We start from the raw sequence: 27,406 nt of genomic DNA on the forward strand, positions 1-27,406 counted from the left end.
CACTGCTTCTTCAACGGTTGAATTATTGACGCAATTTTGGTTGTTAGGCCTTCAAAGGAACTGAAGAATTGAATAGAAACTTGAAGTTGGGTGAAAAGGTGAATCCAAATGGATTAGTTATATTGAAATCAAAATTAAAAAAAAAAATATCAAAAAAGTGTAAAATCAACTTTGGTTTCATTTCGAACAACCCATTATCTGGGCAGCAGTCATATTTTGACATTTGATAAGTAAAAACTACGTCAATACTAAAAATGGGACGATATTTCTCTCAACAATGCAGTGAAATAGTTACAATTCTTCACAAAAATATTGAAAATTGTGAAGTCACAGTTCGCAAAAGTAAAGCACTTTTGGGATGTCGTGAAGCACCTTCTCGGCAGGCAATAGTGAAACTAGTGGACAAATTTGAGCTGTTCGGACAAGTTAGTGATGTGAAGAATCGAAACCGTATTGTTCGCTGAAGAACAACTGAGAATATTGCTGCTGTAGCCAGTAGTGTTGACGAAAACCCAGGTTTCTAGATTGTGTTTTGCATAAAGATTTAGGTCTTAGGGCTTTTGACGTGAAGTTAACACAAGAATATCGTTTTCCATCGTTAATGTCATACCTTCCTCTTTACAATGAAATGTAATGTAATGTGTTTTTTTTCGAGGTATATAACTTTAAGTTGGCATTACTGTTCAAGATGACAACCGATTTAACAGCTGTCAAGTGTTCTCAGTTTGGTTTGGCAATTCATCATAAATAGACTCACGCCTGAACAACGCTTGAAAATAGTGCAGTTTCATTTCGAAAATAATGGTTCTATGCGGAATACGTATCGCGAACTACGTCCATTTTATCGTTTAGCGATGAAGCGCACTTCTAGTTGAATAGCTACGTCAACTAACAAAACTGCCGCATTTGGAGTGAAGCTAATCCTCAAGTGTATGTCGAAACACCGTTACATCCAGAAAAACTGACTGTTTGGTGCGCTTTATGGGCTGGTGGAATCATTGGTCCGTACTTCTTCAAATACGATGATGGCCAGAACGTTACAGTCAATGGTGATCGGTATAGAGCCATGATTACTAACTTTTTCATTCCTGAATTGAACAACCATGATGTCCAGGAGCTGTGGTTCCAACAAGACGGCGCAACATGTCACACAGCTCGTGCCACAATCGATTTAATGAAAGAACGTTTGGTGACCGCCTAATTTCACGTTTTGGACCTGTGAATTGGCCTCCAAGATCATGTGATTTAACATCGCTGGACTACTTTCTGTGGGGCTATGTAAAGTCATTGGTCTATGCGGATAAGCCACAAACCCTTGACCATTTGGAAGACAACATTCGCCGTGTTATTGCCGATATACGGCCACAAATGTTGGAAAAAGTTATCGAAAATTGGACGTCCAGATTGGACTACATCCGTGCCAGCCCAGGCGGTCATATGCCAGAAATCATATTTAAAATGTAATGCCACAAGATTATCTTGCGGATAAATAAAATTCATGTCAATCGAATAATCCATCGTTGTTTTATTGCAATTTAAATTTCTATAGCTCTGAAAAAAACACCCTTTTCTTCTTTGTTTTGAATCAAAATAAAAATATTATTTTGGAAAACGCTTCAGAATAACCATTTTAAGCTTTCTGCCAATTTTGTGTGGACAGCGTCATCTGAACCTCAAAAAATTCAAGTTAAATATTGGAAAAAAAATAGCGGAAATTCCTGGTTTTTCATCAGGTTTTTCCACGTTTTTTGATATACTATTTTACTGATTGTCATATGATTTTCTCGAAAATCTGGACTACGTCACACTTTTTGTTTTTTCTTAGATGAACCATTATTCTTGCAATCGCTGAAAAAAACACCCTTCAACATTTTTGCTCGAAACCAATTAACACCCTGTATACACATTCCAACGCGAAATACCGTCCAAGATCTTGACAGTGTCAAAGGTCAGACTGCATAAACAAACTTCGTTATTGATCCCCATCCCCCTGAAGAGAAATCAATAATTTTCCCTATGCGCCGTGAACAACCTCACCCAATTCCGTTGAATTGATGTGGGACACAAAGAAAATCCGAGTTTTCCACACGTCGGAAAATGTGTCGAGACAACCGCACTCGAGTTACACCAAAAGATTTACGGTAGGAATTTAGGAAGGGTGTTTTCCGAAGATGATCCTCACCGGGATTTTCCTCTGGTACTTGGGACTGAAAACCGGTAAGATTTCCCGCAGTTTTTCCGATTTTCCAACTGAATTTCGGTTTTCAGCGCAGGCAATAGATTGTTTCAAGTGTATATCGATGAACAAAGATTATCCCCCTTGTGAAGATCCGTTCCATAACAATTTTACCATGGATATTTATGAATCACCCTGTATGGGCGGTCGGAAGGGTAGAGATGGCGTTTTTCCAGCCACGTCTTGCGTCAAGATCACAGGAACTTTCGGTGAGAGAAAATTAATTTTTTTCAGATGTTTCAATTAGTTATCACATGAATGTAGTTTTGCACTTAATTCATCAGAAAAAAATGGCATGTTTTATTTGAAGAAATGCACTTGACTAATAAGAGATATTCGAACGCAATTTGCTGAAAAATTTGGTAAGTATTCGATTGATACTGATAACATCGATTGTATTAAGTTATAAGAGATCCTTTATTCAGATTTGATTTGCAATTAGGTAATAAGAATGAAGAATTTTCAAGAAGAACTCAAAATGTCGACAATCATTCCAATCTTAGATTTGTTATAAACAATGATTGTTGGTGAAAATTTTCGAGATTTCTGATGGTCGATATTGATCTTTAATTGGTTCAAGATTGCATCATTATAATGGAAAAAACAGAACAACAATGGAAGTCCAAATTCATATTGATGTAATTGTTTTATGAAATTTCGAATGAACAACTAGTTGTACCTAGTTTGAAAAAATTATTAATAGAATTATTAATTCTAATTTTAATAGGCGAATGAAGGTGATGATCCTGTTTTTCAATTTGTGACAAAAAATCTCTGATTTTCTTTTTTAAGAAAATAAAACATCTCAACTTTTATTTTTCATTTCATTAATAAATAAAAGATTTTTTGTCATAAATTGAACAACCAAATCAAAAATGATTTTCAATTTGAATTATCTCAGTGGCTTCCTACAATTTTTCTTCCAAAAATTGAGAGCAATGAATAAATAGTCAGTGTTTAAGAAAAACTTCAACAATTTTGTTCATCTTGTATCTTCTTGTATCGATTACCTTCATATACACAAAAAATTTAGTTAAATTTGACCGATAGATCCTAAGATATCAAAATTTCACAGAAAAATTTTATTATCTTCCAATAACAGGATTCTTTCAAAATTATGCATATATCTGTTTCACTTTTTTTTCGACTGACTTCCAAAATTCAGTACGATCGAATAAGTATTTTTCTATGTATTGGAAAATCAAATTTGATATGAGTATATCTCAGAAACTAAAAAAACTGATTCTCTAGCACATTCCGTTTGAGAATTTTCTCAAACACAGATGCCAGACGGACGGACATAATTGATTTTGACCTGGAATTCTCTGTGAGTCAGTATTTCAGAAACTGAGGAGAGAAAAATGAAATTTAGAAGAAAATTGACGAATTCAGTTTTGATGTTAATCGTTATATGAACATTCTCAATGGAATATCTCACTCCTAATAGTTCCAAAGTTACGAAATTTTGAATATCAATTAGACTGATTTGTAAACAACGGACCTTTGTGAGAAATTTTGATTAGGAGCTATGTTTTAGAAAAATACGTAATCAATCTTTGATATGAAAGAAAGTGAATGATCTAAATCTCTCTTCCCAAATGCCAGCAACTAATTAAAGTATTTCATCGCACCCAAAACAATACACAATGATCGATGACTTTTTGCTAGTCGATATTCAATCACTGCAAAGTCTAGAAGCTGCAATAAAGATTATTAAGCCTTCTGTTTCTTTTCAACCAGTTTCTACTAGCGTGCAATAGCGGGTCCAATTGATATTTATCTCTTCAACGTATAATTACTTTGTTAATTCCCACCAAAGGTATTTTGTACATTGTTTCTACCAATTACAACACTATGGCTGGGAACCTGCTACTGCTTATGTTTTCTTGCTGGCTGTTTGGATATATTTTTATGAATATATATCAGGAAAGAGACATGAATCGTTATAAGACCTATTATCGCACTGGATTTGGAGGTTGAAAGTGAATTTATTAAATTGGTTTTCTTCCTTTATCCTTCCTTTCATCTTCGAGCCTCTCAAATTGTTCAGTAATTATGGGATTGGCGATTCTTCAGCCTTTGAATGTTTTTTTGCATGCAAGGAGTTTTTTTAGAGAACGATATGGTTTTGATTTAAAATCATTGGAATAGATTGAGAATTTGTACTTGAATCTAATGCTTCTATTTTCATTTGAATTTCCAGCCGAAAATGGTCTTGAAAATTATAATTTTTTTTTTATTTGATAATCGTCTGAATCACTGAATACTGTTCGAAGAAAAGACCTATTAGTTTTGAAGGTTTCTGATTATTTGTAGGGAGGCTCGAAGAAACGAAAGATGCAAGAAAATACAAGAATGAAAAAGGGTAATGAAAAGGCAAAATATTTATTTTCGTAAAATTTATGGTACACAGTAATAACACCTACACAAAGTAAATTGTTTTTTTCAATCGTTCAAGCTCTATCTTTCATAGTGTTTTAATAATCAAAATCAAAACAGTTTTGTATTAAAAAAAATTATCGGGATTTTCACTTTGAAATTTTGAGATATTTTGTAAACTCCAAAACTATTGAGGCTACTACTTTTTGGTAAAATTATTGTATTATGTATCATCGTGTAGTAGTTGTATGACCATTAGTTTTTTAGAACCTGATTATTCAATTTTAAATTTTTTAATTATACAGGGTGTCACCAAATAAGTGCGAGAGTTGTTAGTGGGTCCTTATTAGATATGAAAGGAGATCTCTCATGTGAACGAAAACTCTTATTCTTGGTATTTCTTTGAAAAGTTCAACGCTTTCAAAAATCAGAAACAAATTATTAATTCAATTGTATATTTTTTAAAAAGTTGAAGAGTTGAAAGAATGGATTGTGATCATATTCTACCAATAAAAAAAGTTCCAGCCACCTACTAGATTTTTCTATTCCATTCACAAGAAATCCGATCGCGCACTTAGTCATATTTTATTGTTTGCTTTTATTTCAACATAAAAAATTGAAAAAGTGATGCAATGCGTCTTTATTTGCAACACGTATTTCTTCGTTGGGAAATTTTGTTTCGTAAAGAAGTTCTGGAGAATAATGCAATAGTGGTCGAAAATATCATCCCTCTAACACATCACAACAAAATTAAAAAATGCCATTCCTTCAACTATTCTTTAATTTTATGAATAAAATTTGAAATATTGTTTTTTCTCATTTTTGGGAACGTGTAAAGTTGCAAGGAAAGCCCTTCAGAAGATTTTCCCCTTAAAATTTTTATTGGTAATACTTATAGATCATGTTTTCGATCTGGGAGGATATCAATGACTTAAATCAACTGATTATAGCACCTAATTTTATGTAAATAAAGCACCTTCAATGACTTTTTCAACATTTCTCTGATTGCAAATCTATATTTCAAAATCTCTTGAGAAAAAAATGCGTGAAATCAAATTGAATCATTCCATAATTTCAACGCTTCTGAAGAATCATAAAGGCAAATATAATTAATCAATTCAGTTAAAATTCATCACCTAATTATCTGGCATGATGCAGTCGTAAATAAGAACAATCTCATTTAGCTCTCCTATTGATCTATCAGAAGAATAATATAAACATAGACAACCAATAAAGAACCTGATGATTTATGGTCATCTATAGCTTTCTATTGCGAAGAATACATTTGCCAATATTGTCTTACGATTGGATTCAGATCGATAACATCGGTTGTATATTATGTTCAAAGAGATCATTTTATCCAGATCTGATTTACCGTTGGGTAATAAGGATGAAGAATATTCAAGAAGACATTAAAATGTCGATCTTCAGCGAAGATCGAGATTAAAATGAAGGACAATTTTTGCAATCTTTGATTTCTCATGAAAAATTATTGTTGACGAAAATTTTCAACATATCTGATGGACGATATTGATCATTGATTCGTTCAAGATTGAATCATCTCGATAAAAAAAAAAACATGAAAATAGTACTGACTTGAAGTTAGGAGTTCGGTGAGGCGTCTTCAAATCATTTTGAATGTGAAGGTAGGTCCTCTCTCAAGGGCATCATTGATGGACTCTTCAGTATGGCACTCGATGTTCCCTGCCTTATACACCATTACATCGCAACATGCTGTGATACATTCAAACACAATTTTATTCGTTTTGTTGCAAACATTGGTGCAAATAATGAATGCATGCTTGGAATGTTCGATTTTTTCTCACTTATCAAATTTAAATAAATTGTTTTTTTTTGCCTTTCCAGAAGACAATGAAGAAACAATTATGATAAGAGGTTGTGCTTTGGACAGTGGCACCCTAACCACCGATACTGAACTTGTTCGAATGTCACATTGTGGTGCATTTTACTACGATAACAGGTGAAAAAAAATATTATTATGAAAGTTATTGAGGAAAAAAACCGTTTTTTCAACAAAAAATTTTTGCAAATTTGACTGATTTTCAAAATAAGAAGGACAAGAGGCTATTACTCACCAATTTTTTTCACATTTGAAGTTCCGGTTTTGAAGAAAACAGAAAATTTCTTCTTGCAAAATATATTTCATAATATTTTCCCATATTTTCTGAGTGCTCAATCGATTCTGAATCCGAATATGTAAATATGGTGGAAGTTTTATACTTATTTCAAGCAATTCCATTCAAAATCAACCTGAGGAGATTCAGATCTCCTATTCGGAAAATATATCCATATGTCTGTGGTTCGATAAATATTTCATTGTCAAACTTTAAAGTTTTCATTCTAGATTATAATTAAAGCTACTATTATAATCTCTTTGTTATTCTACTTCTTTAACCTCGATAGTGGCTTCCATTATAATCGAGAATGGAAATTAAAAAGTTTGACAATTAAATATTTATAGAACCATAGACAACATGTATTTTTCGGAATATGGAATCTGAATTTCCTCAGACTGATTTTGAATGGAATAGCTTGGAATAAATATAAAACTGCCATTATATTTCCATATTCGGATTCAAAGTCGATTGAGCATTCAGAAAATTTGAAAAAATATTATGAAGTAAAAATATTTTGCAGAAAAAAATTTCCGTTTTCTAGAAAACCGGATGTTCAAATGAAGAAACAATTAGTGAGAAATGTCTACAGACCTCCTTATTTTGAAAACCAGTCAAATTTGCAAAAAAAAAAATTTTTCTTGAAAAACAATTTTTCCTCAATAACATTCCATGCCTTGGTTCGATAGTTTTTCCGATAATATATTTGGATAGTCCGTGTGATGTCATATCATATAAATGGGGCACTTATCAATTTTGCTTGAAGGATAAGCCACAAAATCCAGTGACCCGCTTACGTGAAACACCCTGTACCTGTGTGGATGAAATCATCATCATTGACTATCTTGACAAACGTGAAAAGTAGTTAAATTGAACGAATAGCGTTTCTAACTGCTTTACCACCCAGTATATAGTTTATTCTCCAGAGTTGTTAGTTTCAACTAAGAAAGAATTTCAAGAAATACTAGGGTGTTCATTGACTTTATTGTGTTTAAAACATTTTGGAACTCGAGATTGGCCAAAGTTCCATTTATTTCCGTAGGTACTGAACTGAAGTTTGACCCATCTCTTTTTAAGTCACTATAGGTCGGTAGAAAACTTTTTCAAGTCAGTGAGCTGAGCACATTAGTATTTCTGGGCTTTTTTCTTTATATCATGATGAACTGTTTTTCAGATACGTCCATGGATGTGTTCAAACTTGTAATGATGCTGATGCTTGCAATAATTCCTTCAAAATCCGTTCCAACATTGAAACAACGCTTATTTTAACAATAGCCGTTTCAAGCGCCTTGGCTATTTATTGAATCCCATGAAAACTTCCAATAAAAGATGCCTTAAATGAAAAATTTGATATTCGAAATGGAATTTATATGGCTTCACTTCAATTGAAGGAATGTTATTCATTGTGGACCAAAAATTTCTCTTTAGAGAGAGTTAGAGAACATCTATTCAATTATTGAAGAATATTGGTAAAGTTGCCGAATTTGCTCAAATCAAGCTATACTTATTTATAAATACCTGATAGAGAATAAAATAACTAGAGCGCATTGTAAGGATTTGATAATTCATGATAGAATAGAAACATATTCAAGATCTAAATAAGGAATTGTATTGTAGATAAGCATTTACAAGTAGGTAAATAAATTTTTTTTAACAACAGAACAGAACCCACACTAAAGAACTGTTACTTTGTATAAAAATAGTTAAACAGGAATATTTATCTAGCATATACAAATTTCATTTCAATTTTGGAATACTCCAGATAAAAATCTAATTTTTTCCCTACAATGTCAGATATAAAATATATTGAATTGAAAAAAAATTCAAAATTTATATTTATGCAAATTGAATATAAACATTTATGAGAACTTTCTACATATCAGAAATTTTTGAAGCCTTGTAAGAAGTATTTGTTTTATATTGTAGAAATGAGCAACTAAATATTTTAAAAATATATTTATTGATTACTAAAAGAGTTTAATTTCTATTAATGAACCTCGCTAAGATACAATCTTGCTGAAAAATTTAAAAATCGTCCCAGGAAAAAAACAATCAGAACCATCTATGAAAATATCTTTGAACTATAAGTTTCAATACTCATTCATAGATGGCAGCTTTGTCGTTTTTCAATAGGGCATTTTTTAAGTGAGGAAATATTCATCTCTATTCTTCAATAGATTACTAAATTAACTTTATTTCTTGTTGTTGTAAAAATGAGATGCTTGACTATAAAAATTTCTTTTATTCAGCATAGCTAGAGAAAATCATATTTTAAAACTATTCATCTATCAACATTTCTTGTAAACTTTTACAGTATTTTTCAGGCATTGTTTTGCATAATTCATTTCTGTCCAACCACTGATACTGTAGGTTTTTATTTGTAATGTCTCCTTGTTGATAACGAGCAAAGTATATAAAGACCTAAAATAATTCGAAGATCAACAATTAATGAGGATAGATAGTTACTCGACAATTTATTTGTAAAACATACCTTAGCCCCTTGACTTCCCTTTTCTCTTATTTCTTTGGGATATTTATATTTGTAGAAACCAGCAGGCGCATTGCTTTGAATCTGTGTTTTCATACTATCCCCACATGTTTCTTTTAAAACTCTTTCTGCTGTCTAGAAACAATAAACTTTTTAACAACTGTAAAAAGGTGTTACACATTAAAATGCAAAACTGAATAATAAAATGAATTAACCTGTCTCATTGTTTCTCCGGCTTGCCATTTTGCTTGGGGTAAAGTAAAAAAACTATCTTTACCAAATTTGTTGTTTATTAATAATACCAAGTTCTTGTCTAATTTCCTATTCAGGGATTTGGTATTGTTTGTAGTGTCATCATCTGAAACATTCTTATTGTGAAGGAATGAATCCACAATTACTCTCTGTTTTGTTACCTGTTATTCTACTGGCTAATTTAAATTTAGATGCCTCCTCCGAAGATGCATCAATAAAATCTTGCACAGTTTGTTTCAGGATTATATCACTATCTAAATCTTCACCTGCTTTCATCAATTCTTGTTGCTTCCTATAATTCGGAACAATTCAATAAATTAACAAATTTTTGGATGCCTCTTACATTTCTGCTTCATTCCGTATCTCCATATCATTTTTCAAGCTATTTCTCAATTCCAAATCTGCTAGATATTCCTTGAATTCTTTTTCTAATTTGTTAAGTTCGGGAATAATCACAGGTTTTCTTTCTACACATACTGCTGCCAGCAAATCCCATTTTTCTTTAGTCACACCAGGTGAGGTGGTGAATTTCGCTAAAGATATAGACATTCATTTGGATGAATGCTTGATGTATAACATAACTTACCGCTATTTGCTATCTTACATATTGATAGCAATGCTTTGGTCGATCTTGAAATTATCATATTGCTAGAATTATTATTGTATTTCCAATATTCAAATCGTAATTTTGAGGTTAAGTTAGCAATGACATTTGTCATGGAATAATATTACTCTTTTTCTTTAGACACCTTACATTTTTTTTCGAATGTAGATCGATTCATCGATTCACACATTTTCGTTGCATATGGGTTAACTGATTAAAGATAAATATGAAGTTATATTTACTCACCATGTAATTAGAAGGAGTTCTAAAGTGATAAATGTGAAAAATTGAAATGGCTACACCAAAATCAATAAAATCTATAGCAGTATCTTTAGTAAAGAATGGCCTATCACCCAGGAATACAAATTTTTTAGAAATACCCTCACCAAAATTCTTAGGCACTTCTCAAAATCGTCTAGGGTAAGGGATGACAAAGGATTAGATTCCATGAAATCCAACCAGACCAATTTTTAGATCACCCATATCAAGGAAATGTTTGAATTTCTCGCAAATACAAAAAATCAAAAGAACTAAACCACTGAGCGTTTTTGATTCGAAAAATCCAGATTTATTTTTCGAGGAAGATGTAACGATAATTAAGGAAAAAAAAGGTATACTTATCAATACACCGACTAAAACTGATTTAATGAAAAATGGTTTAAACGATAATGGAAAACTGCTTGATATATTAGGAAGAGGTACCTTTGGTACGGTTGTGAAAGGCTATTATAAAAGTAAGTTTTTGTGTACAGTGTACGACGCGATTTTTTCGAATGAATTCCTAATGAATTTTCTCAGATTCCCTGGTGGCTGTAAAAATAACAAGAGTGAACGAAATGAATCCAAAACCATCTGATATCAACGCAAAAGATCTGTCACATGAAAATATCGTCAAAGTTTTTTATAGTTACACGAAACCAAGTTCAGAATACGCAATTATAATAATGGAGTATTTAGATGGAGCAAGAAACCTTCAGTTTGTTCTTGAAAATGGACCTATTTTAGGCGAGCTATCAAAGAAAAAAATCATCAAACAAATATGTTTGGGGCTGCAGTATTGCCATTTAAACGGTATTTTACATCTGGATGTTAAACCGAAGAATATTTTGGTTCTTCCTAATCAACAATGCAAACTATGTGATTTCGGTAACTCCTGCAGGATTGAAGATAAGGAGAACTATGTTTATCAGGTAGATATATTTCAAAGAATATATGATATAGTTTGACATCTGACACAAAAATGTTATGAACTATAGAAATTTATTTTAGAAATGGCATTACGTCAACGATAGAAGATCCTTTTTACTGCTTAAAAACAAATTTCATTAGTTATGATTATTATTGAAAATTAATATGTTATGTAAATGATAATAGGTAAACATGAATATAGCAGATTTAATCGAAAATAACCAAAGAATAGAATGAATACGCACAATCAAATACAAACTGGGCTATAGTAGCAATATTCTTAGTTGTTCTTGAGCGACGCACACTGTTTCGATTCACCACATCTCTAACTTGTCCAAAAAGCTCAAATTTTTGTAGTGAATTTCAACTATTTCAATGTATTGTTGGAGAGTGTATCGTTCCATTTTTAGTCATGTTGTAGTTTTACTTGTCATATGGCAAAGATGTGGGTTATTCAAAATTAAACCTCTTATTGGAAAACCCTTTATGATGAATAACTATCATTTTTTTTCAGGGAACTATTCCTTACGCAGCTCCTGAGCTACTTAGAGGTATGGAACCTACGGAAAAATCTGATGTATACTCACTAGGTATAACTATTTGGCAGATAGAGTACAGGAAAAGTCCATACGAAAATTGGAGTAGTTCAAAATGTTTAGTATATAACGTGAGTATGATGGTTTCACATCTGAGGCAATATTACTCCCAATTTTTTTTTAGGTTGTGAAAAGTAATGTGCGACCAGAGTATGAAAAGAATAACCAAGTAATAACAAAACTTTTCCTAAACTGTTGGAAGGAAAATCCTTTTTCCAGGCTAGATTTAAAGGAAATCCTCGAGATGCTTTGATATCTTGAAGTTCCTGATTTGGGGATGTTTGTTATTTGAAAATGAAATTTGTTATTATTATACATTTTAATTATATTATTTACAAATATATCAGTTATTTCTGAGGTTGGTATATGAAGAGCAATAAAGGATATTTTATGTAATTCGACTCAAAATTATTGATACTTATATTAACTCTCAAGATCTGCTTTTATGAATATTTTTCTCTGATGAGTAATTTGATTTAATTCTAAAGCCAAATTCTATAATTCGTTTTATCCCTGTTGACAACATCACTAAAAACGATAATACAACTACCATTATAAGACACAAAATCACAGAAATATATTGTGGAATTGATATCAGCACAAATCCCAATAATTTGTATAATTTGAAATAGTCGTATGTTGATATCTGTAACAAAACAAAATATTCAAGATCAGAAGTCGGAAAAGTTTAGGAAAAACAAGAAAAATATATGCAATCAATTTACTCAAATATTAAATTTTCTGAATTGGAAAGCAATGTAATACAATATATGAATTGTAATAAGTCTTATATGGTGGTTTATTAATTTGTAGTAACTATTCGTTTCACTACTTACCAGGTTATCCATTATTTTAAAAAATGTATCCATTTTTGTAGGGAAGGAGTTGACTACTATTTAAAAATAAGATACCACAATGAATTATTTTAATAACTAGACGAGACAGTTTGTGAGCTTTCTCAATGAATACTGAACTATATCGAGCTGAATACCAAAAATCAACTTTTTGTCATTAATTATATGCACCTATCCCAATACTATCTATAACCGGTAATCTGAATTAATTTTATATTATATTCTTGATTGGCAAGAGACAAAAAATATAACCTCCAATTTTAATTTAAATAAATCTCATTCAAATAATTCATTTAATTTCTGTTATCAATATTCTTGATGAATGTACAATGCGTTACAAATTTTCCGTTGTGAAGTTGTTAATAACCATGGATATTATATGCATAACATTTCAGGTTTGATGGGAGTTTTCAAAAGATACGCCTATGATCTAGATTCATTAACAGTTTGAGTTAAAGTGAAGATTTTCGAATGAACTGAAAGGCATCGCCATCCTGTTAGTTTTGTTCTATAGCGATAGTGTTTTAGTAATTCTCTTCCGAAATGAAGGTTGATAGGTAACTGCTAAATCAATGACAATAATTGGAAAAACTCAAATTAAAACTCTTCAACAATAAAATCTTTTATTCAAAACAGCAGAATTTTGTTAAATTCATATAATGTATTGTCAAAATAATATGATCACATACTCGTCACAAATATTTCCGAACTTTTGACAAAATTTAAAAAATGTGGTTTCATATATAAAAACAATACCTATAGTAAATAAGGGACATATATATGAGAAAAAACTCATTAATTCAATATTCACATGGGTGATATTTTAAAATTTTCTTTTTTCTCCAATAGGTTTAAGAATTGATTAGTTTATATCGTAGTAAACCCTAAACATCCTGTACGTAAAAATGGCAAATAGAAGAATAATATAAAAATATCTTAGCGCCCATGCCAGATACAAAAAAAAATAATATGGTTCCATCTGCAATCAGGAAAAAACATTACTGAGGTACTTTCCTCATTCTGAGGATTATGATACTTCATAAAATTTTTCATCTCAAAGAATATTTCGAATAATAGATAAAATTTATAACTTACCTTTTGAAACATTTTGGTTTCTATTTTTTTTTTATTTAGTTTCCGTCAGTAACACTAGTTCGAATAGTCATTGCAATGAAATATTTTGTTCAGTATACATCTGTGGATCGCGAACATATTGTGAACTTAATAAAAAAATTAATTCTCAATCTCAATACACGGAACTAGTCCAAATTCTGAAGAAGTTCCACCCAAATTTAAATTAAATTTGAAATTTATTTTTCCCATGAAATAAGAGTTACAACAAAATTGTTGAAATGTATTCTCGTAACGATTATATGATTTGATATTTTATTCTGGATTGGTCCACATTTTAATAACATATCAAATTTTAATTTCTGCAATATATTGTTTAATGGATATTAAATAAAATATCAAATGGATAAAAATATATTTATTGCTATGAAAATATTTCATATGTCTTATGAAATAAATATTATTTTGTTATTGATATTTTTGAAAGAATACAGTGGACACTTACATGTTACAGTAATTGGACAAATCGAATTATGTATTTGATTGCTTTAGAGAAACTTCGCTGAAGTCCGCAAACACAGAAAAATAATTATTAATTAATTTCACTATAAATAGGAATGCCATTGCAAACAAAAATATGATAAAATATCTGGTACAAGCCCTGGAAGTGTCATCTTTCTCTTGTCTGATGTAAACCACATGAAATTGCCTCTGAAAAAAATTGACTTAGAAAATACAGAACGAATTGTACAAAAAAATTCTTACAGCATGTAAAATTTGCTCAGGTTCTGATATCATCTTTTCTTTCCAAATTTTATCGTATATATATGAACTTATGTACTTAAAGCTATTTCAGAAATTTCTGATCACATTGAAATAACATGAGAACATACGGAGAACATAAGTATATAAAATTATCGGCTTAGTTTTTCTTTTTATTATTGGCCTCAGTGATATTTTGAATAATTAAGTTCTACATCCGGATCAATGAATTTCGAAAAGAAATCTATGGATATCGTTTTCAAATGGGGTCAGGAATATTATAATTCATTACCATTATTTTGTAAATGAAAATTACATTTTCAAAGTCATTGAATATAGGTTTTGAAAAAACGAACAATATGAAATATCATACATAATAATCAAAGTGGAGAAAATGCCACAAGAGAATAGGGATTGAGAAAACAAGAAACACTCAACATCACGTACGAAGATGAGTTCAATATTCCAATATTTTAGTGAAAAAATTCAAATAAAGTTTAATTAGAGGAAAAATTTATCTATCTAAATAATCCAGATTTTGGGATATTTTTCGTTGTCATGGATTTTTACAATGAAGAAAACATTTTTTATCCAAATTTTAATGAACAACATCAAAATTGGAAAAAAATTAATGTTACATACAATTTATAATACATATACATATAATTCATGTAGTAGTCAAAACAAATGAATGAATTGGTTAACATTTACAATATAAAACGATTTCATAAACAAGCAATCACAAAATTAAATTGTTATTATATCATATTATATGAAAGAAAATACTAATATGCTGATATTGACCTCAATGATTGTATATGAACATATTTAAACTAAAGTTTGTCAGATCAATCAATGACAATTCATGTATAGGTACCTATAGCATCGAATTTTTCTCATAGTATTTATTGTTCTGAAACCTTTGATACACTGAAAGTTTTCAAGGAGAATATTGAAACATATAAATAAAATATTCGAAAATATTAGGCCTACTATGAAAAACAAGTGTCATTCCTTTGAATTATATATAAAAAAAAAAATTATATTTTAAAAGTCATTAATTAAGGCATTATACAAAATAAATATACGACATATCGTATTGATTGCTAAAAATGTAATGAAAAAAGTAGATCTAGGCTGATACCATGGAAGATGAGGAAATATGATTCTCCTACTAAGCCATGAAAATGCATTATATGTAATTATATCTAGAGCTATACCCATCTGGAATTAAAAATTTTCAAATATAAATAATATATTATGAATGGTTATCGACTTAAAATTACTTAAAGTAAAATTATAACACATAACTACATGGTGTCTTTTGAACAGTTCTAGAACATCAATGGATTTTTTATTTCAGGTGTAATTTTGTTTCAAATGAGTTAATGTATTGCAAAAAAAAAATTCTGTTGAAATATAAAGAGTAATGGTAATCTAAAAATCCTGTACTTGCAACAAAAATAAAGGACCGAACTATATAACATATGAACATTGTGCAAAGTAGTCTTAGAATTGAATTTAGAGCATATAATAGCACGGTATAGGTACTTGTCTCAAAAGTAACAAGAATGTACATAATATAAAAAAAATCAAGTGAATATTGAACATTGAAAAACCAGAAGCATTTTTTAATAATTGAAGTAGGATATTTGGAACTACTGCAGTAGGAGCAAACATTAATTTTTTTTCAGAAAATCGAATATTATATATCGATATTTCTATTCAGTTTAGAGCTTGGACTCTATATATTTTAAGGTTTAAAGTGATGAATGAAAATGACCCATTTTCAATAGTTTTTTCATTCTATAATATAAAACATAACTGAAGTTAAAATTGCCCTAAAATTATACTGAAATCATTCTTAGTAATGATAGAAATATATTTTTTTTCAACGAGTACTCTATTATTTCGGTCATATTTTGGGAAAGCTTATTTTGTTCTGAAGGATTATGAAAGATGAAGTAATATGGAACACATAACATTCAGTAAATAGGAAAATTGAAATTTTAAATCAAAAGGTTCTTCTTCAGAATTTTCAAGAAAACTAAGGGATCTTTAGACTACGTCTATAATATAGATTGCTTGCTCTTTATTTGTTTTATTGGATTTCTTCAATGATAAAAACATTTTGTATCCAAATTTTAATGAATGGCATCAAAGTTCGAACAAAATTGTGGATATAACATACAATTCATTTGAAATACAAAAATTACATGTATGAAATGATTCATTATTACAATATGAAATGCTTTAACAAACAACAGTTGGAGAGAATCGAAACATTCAATTGTTATTAAATCATATTGTATAATGGGGAAATACAATTTTGATCGTTAATATGGATCTCAATTGTCTCTGAAGACATTTAACCTAAAGTTAGTCGATTGATGAAAATTTTATTAAATACATATCATAACATTTTTACCATTATAAGTGACGTCTTTGAAACTCATTTATTATTATTATCATATTATTATTACATCATAGATACAACTTAAACTTTTCACGAACAACATTAAAACATTCTAAAATACCAACGAAAATGTTAGGCTCTCTTAACAGAAACAATAGTCAATTGCCATTACTTCAAAAATAAAATCATCTTAAAATAAAGTCATAAATGAAGTCTTTTAAAACAAGATATAAACGATACAACACATATATCGAGAGTATTAAGAACGCCACAATATAAGTGGAGCTACACTCCTCCAATGGAATTTCAGTAAAACGGAGTGTAAGCCATGTATATATATTTAACAGAATTATATCTACTGCCAAAGATATCTGTAATGGAAAATATTTATATATATAAATAATATCTTTTCGAAAAATAATAAATGAAGATAACAAAACGTACTTGGCGAAAATTGAAAATTTCCGGTCAAATAATAAAATTTAATGTCAGGTGTGTTTTTCTTAGGTTGCATTCTTAATGACGTAATGTATTGCAAGAAAATTTTTGGACAAATGTAAACAGTATTGGTGATTTATATATGTTGTACAGGTTACAATTATAATAATGGGCCAAACTATATAACAAATAAAAATCATGGAAAATGTTGCTATTATCAATCTTAGACCGAATAATAGTGAACCATTTGCAATTCTTCTTCTCTGTAACTAGAATGGAATTATAAGAAAAAAAATCAAGCCAGTATTGAATTCTGAGCATCAGAATAATTTTTAAATAATGGAAGTAGGATAATATGAGTTAAATGTAATTTCATTGTCGAAAGATGTACTTTCTCAATTTTCTCAATTTTTCATCTTGATTTGAAAAATGTATGTTATATTCATTATAAGTTTAGTTTTTTGGATATCATCTAGACGAACTAAAAAATTTAAGATTCAAAGTTATTTGGGTCTAAATGAGTTGATATTAGAACAAATATCACTTTTCAATCTGAAAAACCTAAGAATGAAGTTTATATGTAAGAAAAAAAATTAGACATTACAGTACACCTAATTATTGGATTCATCACAAAATAAACAATGAAATAATGAAAAAAGCTTACGTTGAACGGCATTTTGCACTGGACTTTTGATTGTATTTTTCAGAGTGAAAAAATTTCAATAAAGAATGTTTTCCGTTGATATTCTTCGTAGCTGAATATTTTCGATAATGATATTTACTCTAGACATATGATTCTAACACGTGGTTGAGTATTGACGAAATGAAATATGGTAGGAATTAACAGGAGGTGAGTGTGAATTTTTTTGTGATTTCGAATTGAATCACTACAGAAACCAAGTAGTGTTTTTCGTGTATGCAATTTTAGCTGTCACCAAAGATCAAGGCCGCCGCCAGGACCGGCATAACATAACATAAAATTAAAATATTTAATTGATTCAGTCCTTACTTGGTGGAAAATTATATTGATTTGGTAAAAAAATAAATGTAAACACTTACTTCTTTCCACAGATTTTATAATTTACGAGAATTGTTTCGCCGTCTAAGCGGCTTCATCAGGGTTACATTGCAAAGTTACTTTGCAATTTTATTGAAGTCGAATAGGCGTCCTTAACTTGTTATGAAAATGCTCCTTAAAAAAGTGTGTCCTTTTACTAATTTAATATTTTCAAATAATTCAGGGCATTTTTCTTATAAAACCGACAAAACGTCCTTTGATAAATTTGGCAAGGTGCTTCAAAGTTCAAAAATACGATTCCATATGAAATTGCTAAGATGAGAGTATTAACAGAGCAGAACGCAGTTTGAAAGTTAAAAAAAAACAAATAATGGCACTCAAATATATATACAACTTATTAAATTGAAAAAAATTTAGTGATAAATGATTGATTTCAGAGCCCTCTGCTGCCAAACACAATTTTTTTCTTGTAAATAACAAAACACATCAATTTAATTCAAATACCAGTCAATGAAGGTTTAATCTGACGGGAAATATAGAGAAAGATTCTCAATAATATTTGAAATAACCAATAATGATTCAGTCGGCATTGTGCTCACTCTAAACGTTACCAGACGATTGGCTTACTGTCGGCTTCTTTTGAAGTGGGATATTCTTAAGACGGCTTCTTTGATATTTCAAAAATAAAAGAAGGAATTTTTGCCGAGGCGCATAAGTGTCTTGCGGCGACCCTACCAAAGATACAAACAAAATTTGTTATAGCAGTTATAATTTTTGTGCTAAAGGGAGTTGTTCAAATGTTGTCTTTTTTAGACATCGATAGCATTACCTAAAAAAATCAAGTTTTCAGATTTTTCAACTAGAGAGTTATCGTCCTCATTGAGTCGAAACAGTCCTGGCTTAAATTTGAAAATAACAGATTTTGTGATGAAATAATGGAGCCATATGCTCGGAGAACGAGTGCTCTTTGAGATTTTCCTGAAAATTTCGCACTTTTCACCGTTATTTTCCGAACTTACAATATCATTTTTACGATTTCTGCTATTCTCGATTTTGAGCGAAACGGCCTCAAACGATAAGGTTCTGATGAAGATCAAGCGATCAAATTCAATTCTGTCCATCCGACCGTAAACACAATAACTCTCCCACGAAAAAACGAGCGTTCTTAAACTCAAATTACAGACATTTTGTCCAAGTAAAAACGCGCAATACCACGATATCACATTTCAAGTGCGAAAATCGCCAAGCGAAATCCCGGGTTTTCCATAGCCAAAACGACAGCGTTTTCGAATTTTCCGTACCTAAATTCAACTCATACCCCCACCCCTTTGGAAAACCGGGTGAAGTGCCCGGTAACAAAACTGCAGCAGTTTTAACGAGATGGGAGATCGGCAAGGGCTTTTTCATTTTCCGCTGAAATAAACCCCGCTTTCCAGGGGTTTTCCGATTGAAAAACTGCGGTTCGGATCCCCCAACTTTCGCGGTCGCTGATGCGGAGGGAAAAAGGCAGTGGCGGCCCGTCCTATGGGGCAGGCAAGACACTATTCAGAAGTCAGAACTTGCTGTTTTGAGTAGGAAAAAGATTCGTGGAAACTGGAACTTAAAGTAACGTTGGATTTTACATAGTATTATAAAAAATAACGGGTGTTTTTTTCGAGGTATATAACTTTAAGTTGGCATTACTGTTCAAGATGGAGCCCGATTTAACAGCTGTCAAGTGATTTATTCTCAGTTTCGTTTGGCAATTCATCATGAATAGACTCACACCTGAACAACGCTTGCAAATAGTGCAATTATATTTCGAAAATAATGGTTCTGTGCGGAAAACGTATCGCGCACTACGTCCATTAGCGATGAAGCGCACTTCTGGTTGAATGGCTACGTCAACAAACAAAACTGCCGCATTTGGAAAGAAGCTAATCCTCAAGTGTATGTCGAAACACCGTTACATCCAGAAAAACTGACTGTTTGGTGCGCTTTATGGGCTGGTGGAATCATCGGTCCGTACTTCTTCAAAAACGACGATGGCCAGAACGTTACAGTCAATGGTGATCGGTATAGAGCCATGATTACTAACTTTTTCATTTGTGAATTGAACAACCATGATGTCCAGGAGCTGTGGTTACAACAACATGTCACACAGCTCGTGCCACAATTGATTTATTGAAAGACACGTTTTGTGACCACCTAATTTCACGTTTTGGACCTGTGAATTGGCCTCCAAGATCTTGTGATTTCACAGCTAGAATACTTTCTGTGGGGCTATATAAAGTCATTAGTCTATGCGGAAAAGCCACAAACCCTAGACCATTTGGAAGACAACATTCGCCGTGTTATTGCCGATATACGGCCACAAATGTTGGAAAAAGTCATCGAAAATTGGACGTCCAGATTGGACTACATCCGAGCCAGCCGTGGCGGTCATATGCCAGAAATCATATTCGAAATGTAATGCCACAAGATAATCTTGCGGATAAATAAAATTCATGTCAATCGAATAATCCATCGTTATTTTATTGCAATTTAAAGTTCTATAGCTCTAAAAAAACACCCTTTATTATATTGTATTGCCACGAGCCGCCCCTGGCGAGGGTAGGCGAACGGTATTGAAACGACCTCCAATTAAATCTGTATTTTAGTGGTATAATTGGAACTGAGGCTCCTGTAACTTCTTTCATTTTTCGCATTCAGAGAGATGAATATCGGGTAACATTATACCCGACACTTCAGTTAACCAGACCGGGTTTCTGTCAGATTTGAACCTCTTCAGGGACGTTCGCGCAAAGCTCCGCGATTCACGGAAAACGGCTGGGGGTTCACCCTCCAGCGGGGGTGTAGGAGAGGGTGAGACGGTTGAAGGACGGCCCCTTGAAACGGCTACGTCCAATGGGATGTTAAACTGAGAAACTGAGAATGTTGGATGAATTGGGTTATTGCTCATTCTGATGGGGTTTACATTTGAGGGTTTTTAATCTTTTTCTTGGTGAAGATGGAGAAAGTGAATTTGGTAGATGGGGTTTATTTTGAGATGGCTTCGTTATTATCGATTTGTCAATATTTTTCGTTCCACCATGACATTCTGTTATTTTTCTTTTTTGTTACTAGTGGAATTGTGAAATCAATTAAGAGAAATTCAACGATTCTTGAAATAGGAAACCTTGGCTATGTTTACTGTTTTTCATCTTGACTGTTCCAACCCTCCGTGAGCTTAGAACTCCCTGGATATTTTGATAAATTCAGTCAACAGTAACTTGGAGAATGGATACCTGGGAAGTGAGCCCTCTATCTTGCAAATCGAGATACACTAGCTGTCTATACTTGCACCCAAGAGTGTCTCAAAAGAAACCTCACAGGGGCGCGTATTGACATCACTACAGACAGCTAGACCAAAGTGAGATCCTTGGAATCATATAGCCAGAGGTTTCTACTGACATGGGAGTGCCGTGATACCATAAAGGAACTGGCCAGAGGGAAAAAGGTAACTCTACCATGGGTACCGGGGCATTGTGGTATTGAAGGAAATGAAAAAGCCGATGAACTTGCAAAAAGGGAATCAAGGTCAACATCTGTTGGTCCAGAGCCCTTCTGTAGGCTTGAAAAAGACCAATAGAAGGCAGTGGTCCAACAATGGGAGTGAAATCATAGAAAAACCATCTGGAGAAACACCCAGAATCTTGCTCAGGCCAAGAAATTTGTGGTGCTTTCTTTGACCTATACCAGCTTCTGAAGCTACCACGAGCTGAGCTTCGGGTTATGATGGGACTGTTGACAGGACACTGTCGGTGCAGATACCTTTTGCACCGCATGGGTGAGTCAGCAAATGAGATCTGCAGGCTCTGTGGAAAGGATGTAGAAACAGCCGAACACATAGTGTGCAAATGTCCAGGACTGCCTTGCCTAAGAACCACTCACATGGGAAAGTCAGTTCTGGATACTCACGAAGTAATAGCCAAGGCTCCTAAGGATGTCGTCGGTTTCGTTAAACGTATCGACGGTCTCCCTGGGTTTGTATGAATAGGTAGGGTTAAGAACAAAATATTAATTTGGCTCAGTTCCCGGGATGCTAACAGAGCTGCAACGACCTCGATTCACTGAATAATAATAATAATAACTTTGAAGGTGGGGACGATAAAACTTTCTGTGTAAAAACTTGTAACAATACAACTAACTTTCTCCCAAATGAAGGACGATCACAAATAGCGCAGATATGTTTTGTCGATCGTAAATAGTAAACACAAAAGGTCTAGTTGTCGTCTAGACTGAAGATAATTGATTATAATTTAATTTTATCGAGATGAGACTATCTGGTTCTGGCTAGTCTATCTATCTGGTTCTGGTAGTCTAGTTGGCATTAGAATTTCATTTCCATTTTCACTTTCACCTCTTTAATTTAATCCTATGAAATATATGAATAACTTTCGGAATCAATTCACCTGTTTTTCTTCAGTTCAAATCTAGAACTCTGACGCATACAGAGCAATCTTTGCGACCAATTAAAATCCATGATCGTTATGAGATGTCATAATTTGCTTTAAAATTTGATTTATTTCCATAATTAGTTTTTTTTTTTCAGGAAATAGTAGATTAACATTACAGGAGGGTATTTCAAAATCTGTCATCAAGACTTATCTCCACAAGAAAATTAAAATTTTCCAAAAACATCCAATTCAATGTATTCTCTATTTTCAAATTAGATACATAGTCAAAATTCACAGAAAATCAAATTTTTTCTCAATAATTCGACTTTATTCGTTAACATAGTAACCTTCATGATTGATACATTTGATTCATTTTGATACCTCTGAATTTTCAATACTTTTTCTGTAGAAAGATTCGTCTCCTACTTTCGAAAGAGGTTTCAACCTCGCCAATCATTCTTTAATAAAGCCAAATTGCTTTTCCTAGAGCATTCTTTTGAGAACTTGATTTTGGTTTTTTTCGATTTTTGACGAGAAGCATTGTCTTGGTGAAGGAGAATTTTTAAATTTGCATTTCTCCACTCCATTGATCCAATAAAGTTATTCATTATTCACTGTTGATGGTTTCACTTTTGTTAAGACAGTCAACGAAGGTCACAAAATGAACCTCCCAAAATAGGAATAACTGCTTTCCACTCAGTTGGCGTTCTCTTCAACTCAGAAGTATAGTAATGAATCCTAGTTCGATCCAATATTACATATCAACGCAAAAAATCCTGTTCATATTGCTTAGGAAGCTCCAAACAGCTTTCGGAATCGATGATGCCTTGTTGCTTTTGATAGTGCTGAGCAAGGCTGATGCCTTTTCGAGCAAAGCTTTCTCATGGACAAATGTTCACTGATACCTTCAAAACCATCATTATCACACAGAACTTCAATTACCTTTGCCCAAAATCATTTCATGGACCGTTTTGAAGATTTCTAAAGCAACTGCTCAATTCGGTCGACCAGAACATTTAGTATCGTTGGTGGTTCTTCGAAGTTAAAGTCAGAATACCTTTAAACCATTATTATTGATGGAGCAGAGTTGGAATGCTACTTATCAAGCCAGTGCTTTTCTTGCACACTATTTTCATCATCTGAAAATAGTAATTTACGAAACAAGTCCGGAAAATAGGTTTTTTTGGGCGAATAGACAAAATTCCAGGACGAGCGTAAGCGAGTCCTGGAAGTCTGTGAGTCCAAAAAAACCATTTTCGGGCGTGTTGCGTACAATATTTTTTCGGTAACCATGTAGAATAACACTATCGCTGCTGCTTTCCATATTTTATTGCGATTGCGATCAAAAAACATGCAAATTTTTGACAACTAATTTCATATGAACTGTCAGCCGTTATCTCGGTTGCTATGGATTCTATGATTCTTTTCCGGCCTAGTCCGGGAAGTAGGTACTTTCCGGACTAGGCCGGGAAATGCTACTTTCTCAGAGAAAAAGCGTCCGGGAAGTGAGCACTTCCCAGATGGTTGCCGAAAAAAATGTTTTATCAATAAATGAAACTAAACGTTATCTATTTTTCAAACAACAAATGTAGCGTCACTCAACCTACCATATGTTGATCCAGACTAAAATCTACTTTCCGAAATTTCGACACGGTGCTATCCTTGCTCCAGGCTTAGTATACATAGAATATTCCCATCAGCTGATGTTAAGGCGACATAGATTATGTTAAAAACGAAACACCAAAGACCACCCATCCCGAACCATAGACAACCATCTGCTTGAAATCATTTACTGGCCTCACGCAAACGTCGGCAACCTTTACATCGAACAATTAGAGACAACCTAAACATTTTTCGATCAGTCATCCCTCAGGACACCTGGGGAGGCTGCACACTCTCGCTCCCCATTCCATATCAATTAATCCAGCCGTTGGAAGCGTTTTTCAGCTAGCAGGGATGCGTTCCACGCGGCGTCTCGTGCGGTGCGCTAACGAGATGCGACAAGACGTCACAATGGACGGGCGGGGCGCATAGAGACGGAACGCGGAACCATAGAAAGTCAAGTGTCCGCACGGGGGTCATTAGACGAGGCTCGGCCACAGGGCCGTGCAGACTACGGAAGATAACTGGGTGCAGGGTTATTGGAGAGGAGTTAAGGGCCATTATATGTGGAGATCGAACGTTTGTCCCCACTTAAATCTGCGAAAATTTGGTCGATGCCGTTCGTTTTCTTCTCGCCGATTTTTTGGTCCTTCGAGTTGGATTTTGATAGGAAGGGTTAGCTGGACTATTGGAGGGTGGTTTGGTGTGATTTCTGGTTATTTGTCTTTCGGTGATTCGGAACAATGACAAATGTTATGAAGATTTGATTTTTTAATTGCCTTCAAAACTGTCATAAGTGTCCTCAATGTGGTGTGAATTTCATGAATCTATTTGGAAACAAGTCATTTATTCGGTACACAGATGGATCCAAATTAGAGGGAATCGTAGGGGTATATAAGACCTTAGGATCTCTTTTTAGGCTAATATATACGTTTTTCAGTGCCCCTTGCTCTTGTTTCATTTGTGTACCAAATAAAGGGTGTTTTTTTTAGAGCTACAGAAATTTAAATTGCAATAAAACAACGATGGATTATTCGATTTACATGAATTTTATTTATCCGCAAGATAATCTTGTGGCATTACATCTTAAATATGATTTCTGGCATATGACCGCCACTGCTGGCTCGGATGTAGTCCAATCTGGACGTCCAATATTCGATGACTCAAGGGTTTGTGGCTTATCCGCATGAATTTACATAGCCCCACAGAAAGTAGTCTAGCGGTGTTAAATCACAAGATCTTGGAGGTCAATTCACAGGTCCAAAACGTGAAATTAGGCGGTCACCAAACGTGTCTTTCAATAAATCGATTGTGGGACGAGCTGTGTGACATATTGCGCCGTCTTGTTGGAACCACAGCTCCTGGACATCATGGTTGTTCAATTCAGGAATGAAAAAGTTTGTAATCATGGCTCTATACCGATCACCATTGACTGCAACGTTCTGGCCATCATCGTTTTTGAAGAAGTACGGACCAATGATTCCACCAGCCCATAAAGCGCACCAAGTTTTTCTGGATGTAACGGTGTTTCGATATACACTTGAGGATTAGCTTCACTCCAAATGCGGCAGTTTTGTTTGTTGACGTAGGCTTTCAACCAGAAGTGCTCTTCATCGCTAAACGATAAAATGGACGTAGTGCGCGATACGTATTCCACACAGAACCATTATTTTCTAAATAAAATTGCACCATTTGTAGGCGTTGTTCAGGTGTGAGTCTATTCATGATGAATTGCCAAACCAAACTGAGAATAAATCACTTGACAGCTGTTAAATCGGTCGCTATCTTGAACAGTAATGCCAACTTAAAGTTATATACCTCGAAAATAAAACATCCTATATATCCCTTTTTCAGTGCCCCTTGCATTTGTTTCATTTGAGTACCAAATAGATGACTTGTTTCACGGAGCACATTGATGACACTTATGACAGTCCTAAAAGCTGTTTTGGAATCAAATATTGTTGGCATTATATCCAAGCCCTTCAGTCTACTGAATATCAACAAAATCGACCCATTTCTGAAGTGAATGATGACTTCATTAATTAATGATGAAAAATGGGTAACTTACGTTATGTTACGAGACAGAGACCGTGACCAAGCTAGTATTGAAGATCAGGAAGGTGTTGATGAGTTTTTGGTGAGATTGACGAGGAATAATCTACTATGAGCTACTACTCGACCGTTTGAAGCTGGCGATAGAACAGAAGTGACCAGCATTGATGAATAGGAGAGCAGTTGTGTTTCATCAGGACAACACCAGGCCGTACACATCTTTGATAACGCACCAAAAGATCTGGGAGCTCGGAAGGGAATACCTTATGCATCCACCCTATATTCTGGACCTGGTACCAAGTGACTACTACCTGTTTCTATCTAAGGCCAATCTTGGAGGTACAAATTTGGCCTCGATAGAGTTTGTTGTATGTCCAAGGTTTCTGCCAATAAAGATGAGGGCTTCTACAAAGGTATTATGCAGTTGGATACTCGTTGGCAACAAGAATTATCGAGTAGTTCAGCGCATATTGGACCCAATGGACTATTGTAAAACTTTTTATAAAGCATTGAATAAATTCACCAATGTAAACTCAAGGTTTCACTCTTCTTTGTCGTTTCCACTCTGACATAGTTACCGCAAACAATTGAATTATGATTGAGATAATCTAAGCGCGGATGTTGACAAATAAATTAGTCCGAACACCCCCTATAATCATCTGAAAAGGGGGATGATTTCGATCAGATAACCTCGACAAACGGTAGCCTTTAATTTTTCGCTTTTGAGCGGGGGAGAAACTCCAATCTGCGGGATAAAAGGCTCATCAAGATTCAGAGACCCGAGATCTAAATATAACTTCCGTAATTTGGGTTGTATTATGTAATTGAAACGGATCAGAATGCCAACCATCAGAATAAACAGCATTCAGGAGATTTACCGCTTCTGGCTTGATGAAG

General features: G+C 33.1%; 3 protein-coding genes and 3 long non-coding RNA genes across 7 annotated transcripts; 2 read left to right on the plus strand and 4 right to left on the minus strand.

Moving 5' to 3' along the window:
• Positions 1-1,898: 1,898 nt before the first annotated feature.
• On the plus strand, positions 1,899-8,969 carry LOC123676255. Of its 2 annotated transcripts, none has more exons than XM_045612042.1 (4): positions 1,899-2,217; positions 2,274-2,445; positions 6,482-6,596; positions 7,925-8,969. In XM_045612042.1, exons 2-4 carry the CDS (start codon positions 2,301-2,303, stop codon positions 8,052-8,054), a joined length of 390 nt encoding a protein of 129 aa, XP_045467998.1. In that variant the 5' UTR covers positions 1,899-2,217; positions 2,274-2,300; the 3' UTR covers positions 8,055-8,969. The 2 variants fall into 2 exon arrangements, with proteins under 2 accessions (XP_045467998.1, XP_045467997.1); XM_045612041.1 differs by having other exon boundaries at positions 1,901-2,217; positions 2,269-2,445.
• An 8-nt stretch (positions 8,970-8,977) lies between these two features.
• On the minus strand, positions 8,978-10,238 carry LOC123676254 (39S ribosomal protein L46, mitochondrial). Its single transcript, XM_045612040.1, has 6 exons — positions 10,077-10,238; positions 9,834-10,023; positions 9,652-9,782; positions 9,454-9,596; positions 9,242-9,373; positions 8,978-9,171 (listed from the first exon to the last, which is right to left on the minus strand). The coding sequence occupies exons 1-6, from the start codon at positions 10,207-10,209 to the stop codon at positions 9,028-9,030; spliced, it is 873 nt and encodes a 290-aa protein (XP_045467996.1). The 5' UTR covers positions 10,210-10,238; the 3' UTR covers positions 8,978-9,027.
• Positions 10,239-10,277: 39 nt separating this feature from the next.
• Positions 10,278-12,274, plus strand: LOC123676253 (serine/threonine-protein kinase mos). Its single transcript, XM_045612038.1, has 5 exons — positions 10,278-10,514; positions 10,569-10,828; positions 10,893-11,284; positions 11,797-11,949; positions 12,003-12,274. Exons 1-5 carry the CDS (start codon positions 10,387-10,389, stop codon positions 12,129-12,131), a joined length of 1,062 nt encoding a protein of 353 aa, XP_045467994.1. The 5' UTR covers positions 10,278-10,386; the 3' UTR covers positions 12,132-12,274.
• Positions 12,275-13,338: 1,064 nt separating this feature from the next.
• Positions 13,339-14,046, minus strand: LOC123676144. Its single transcript, XR_006746853.1, has 2 exons — positions 13,828-14,046; positions 13,339-13,711 (listed from the first exon to the last, which is right to left on the minus strand). It is a non-coding gene; the product is annotated as an uncharacterized LOC123676144 (long non-coding RNA).
• Positions 14,047-14,206: 160 nt separating this feature from the next.
• LOC123675802 lies at positions 14,207-15,026 on the minus strand. Its single transcript, XR_006746812.1, has 2 exons — positions 14,569-15,026; positions 14,207-14,514 (listed from the first exon to the last, which is right to left on the minus strand). It is a non-coding gene; the product is annotated as an uncharacterized LOC123675802 (long non-coding RNA).
• A 1,668-nt stretch (positions 15,027-16,694) lies between these two features.
• Positions 16,695-18,754, minus strand: LOC123676477. The gene is made up of 2 exons (XR_006746947.1): positions 18,084-18,754; positions 16,695-17,352 (listed from the first exon to the last, which is right to left on the minus strand). It is a non-coding gene; the product is annotated as an uncharacterized LOC123676477 (long non-coding RNA).
• Between the last annotated feature and the right edge of the window lie 8,652 nt (positions 18,755-27,406).

Source organism: Harmonia axyridis, chromosome 3 (assembly GCF_914767665.1).
Source record: "Harmonia axyridis chromosome 3, icHarAxyr1.1, whole genome shotgun sequence".
Classification (NCBI taxonomy): Eukaryota; Metazoa; Arthropoda; class Insecta; order Coleoptera; family Coccinellidae; genus Harmonia; species Harmonia axyridis.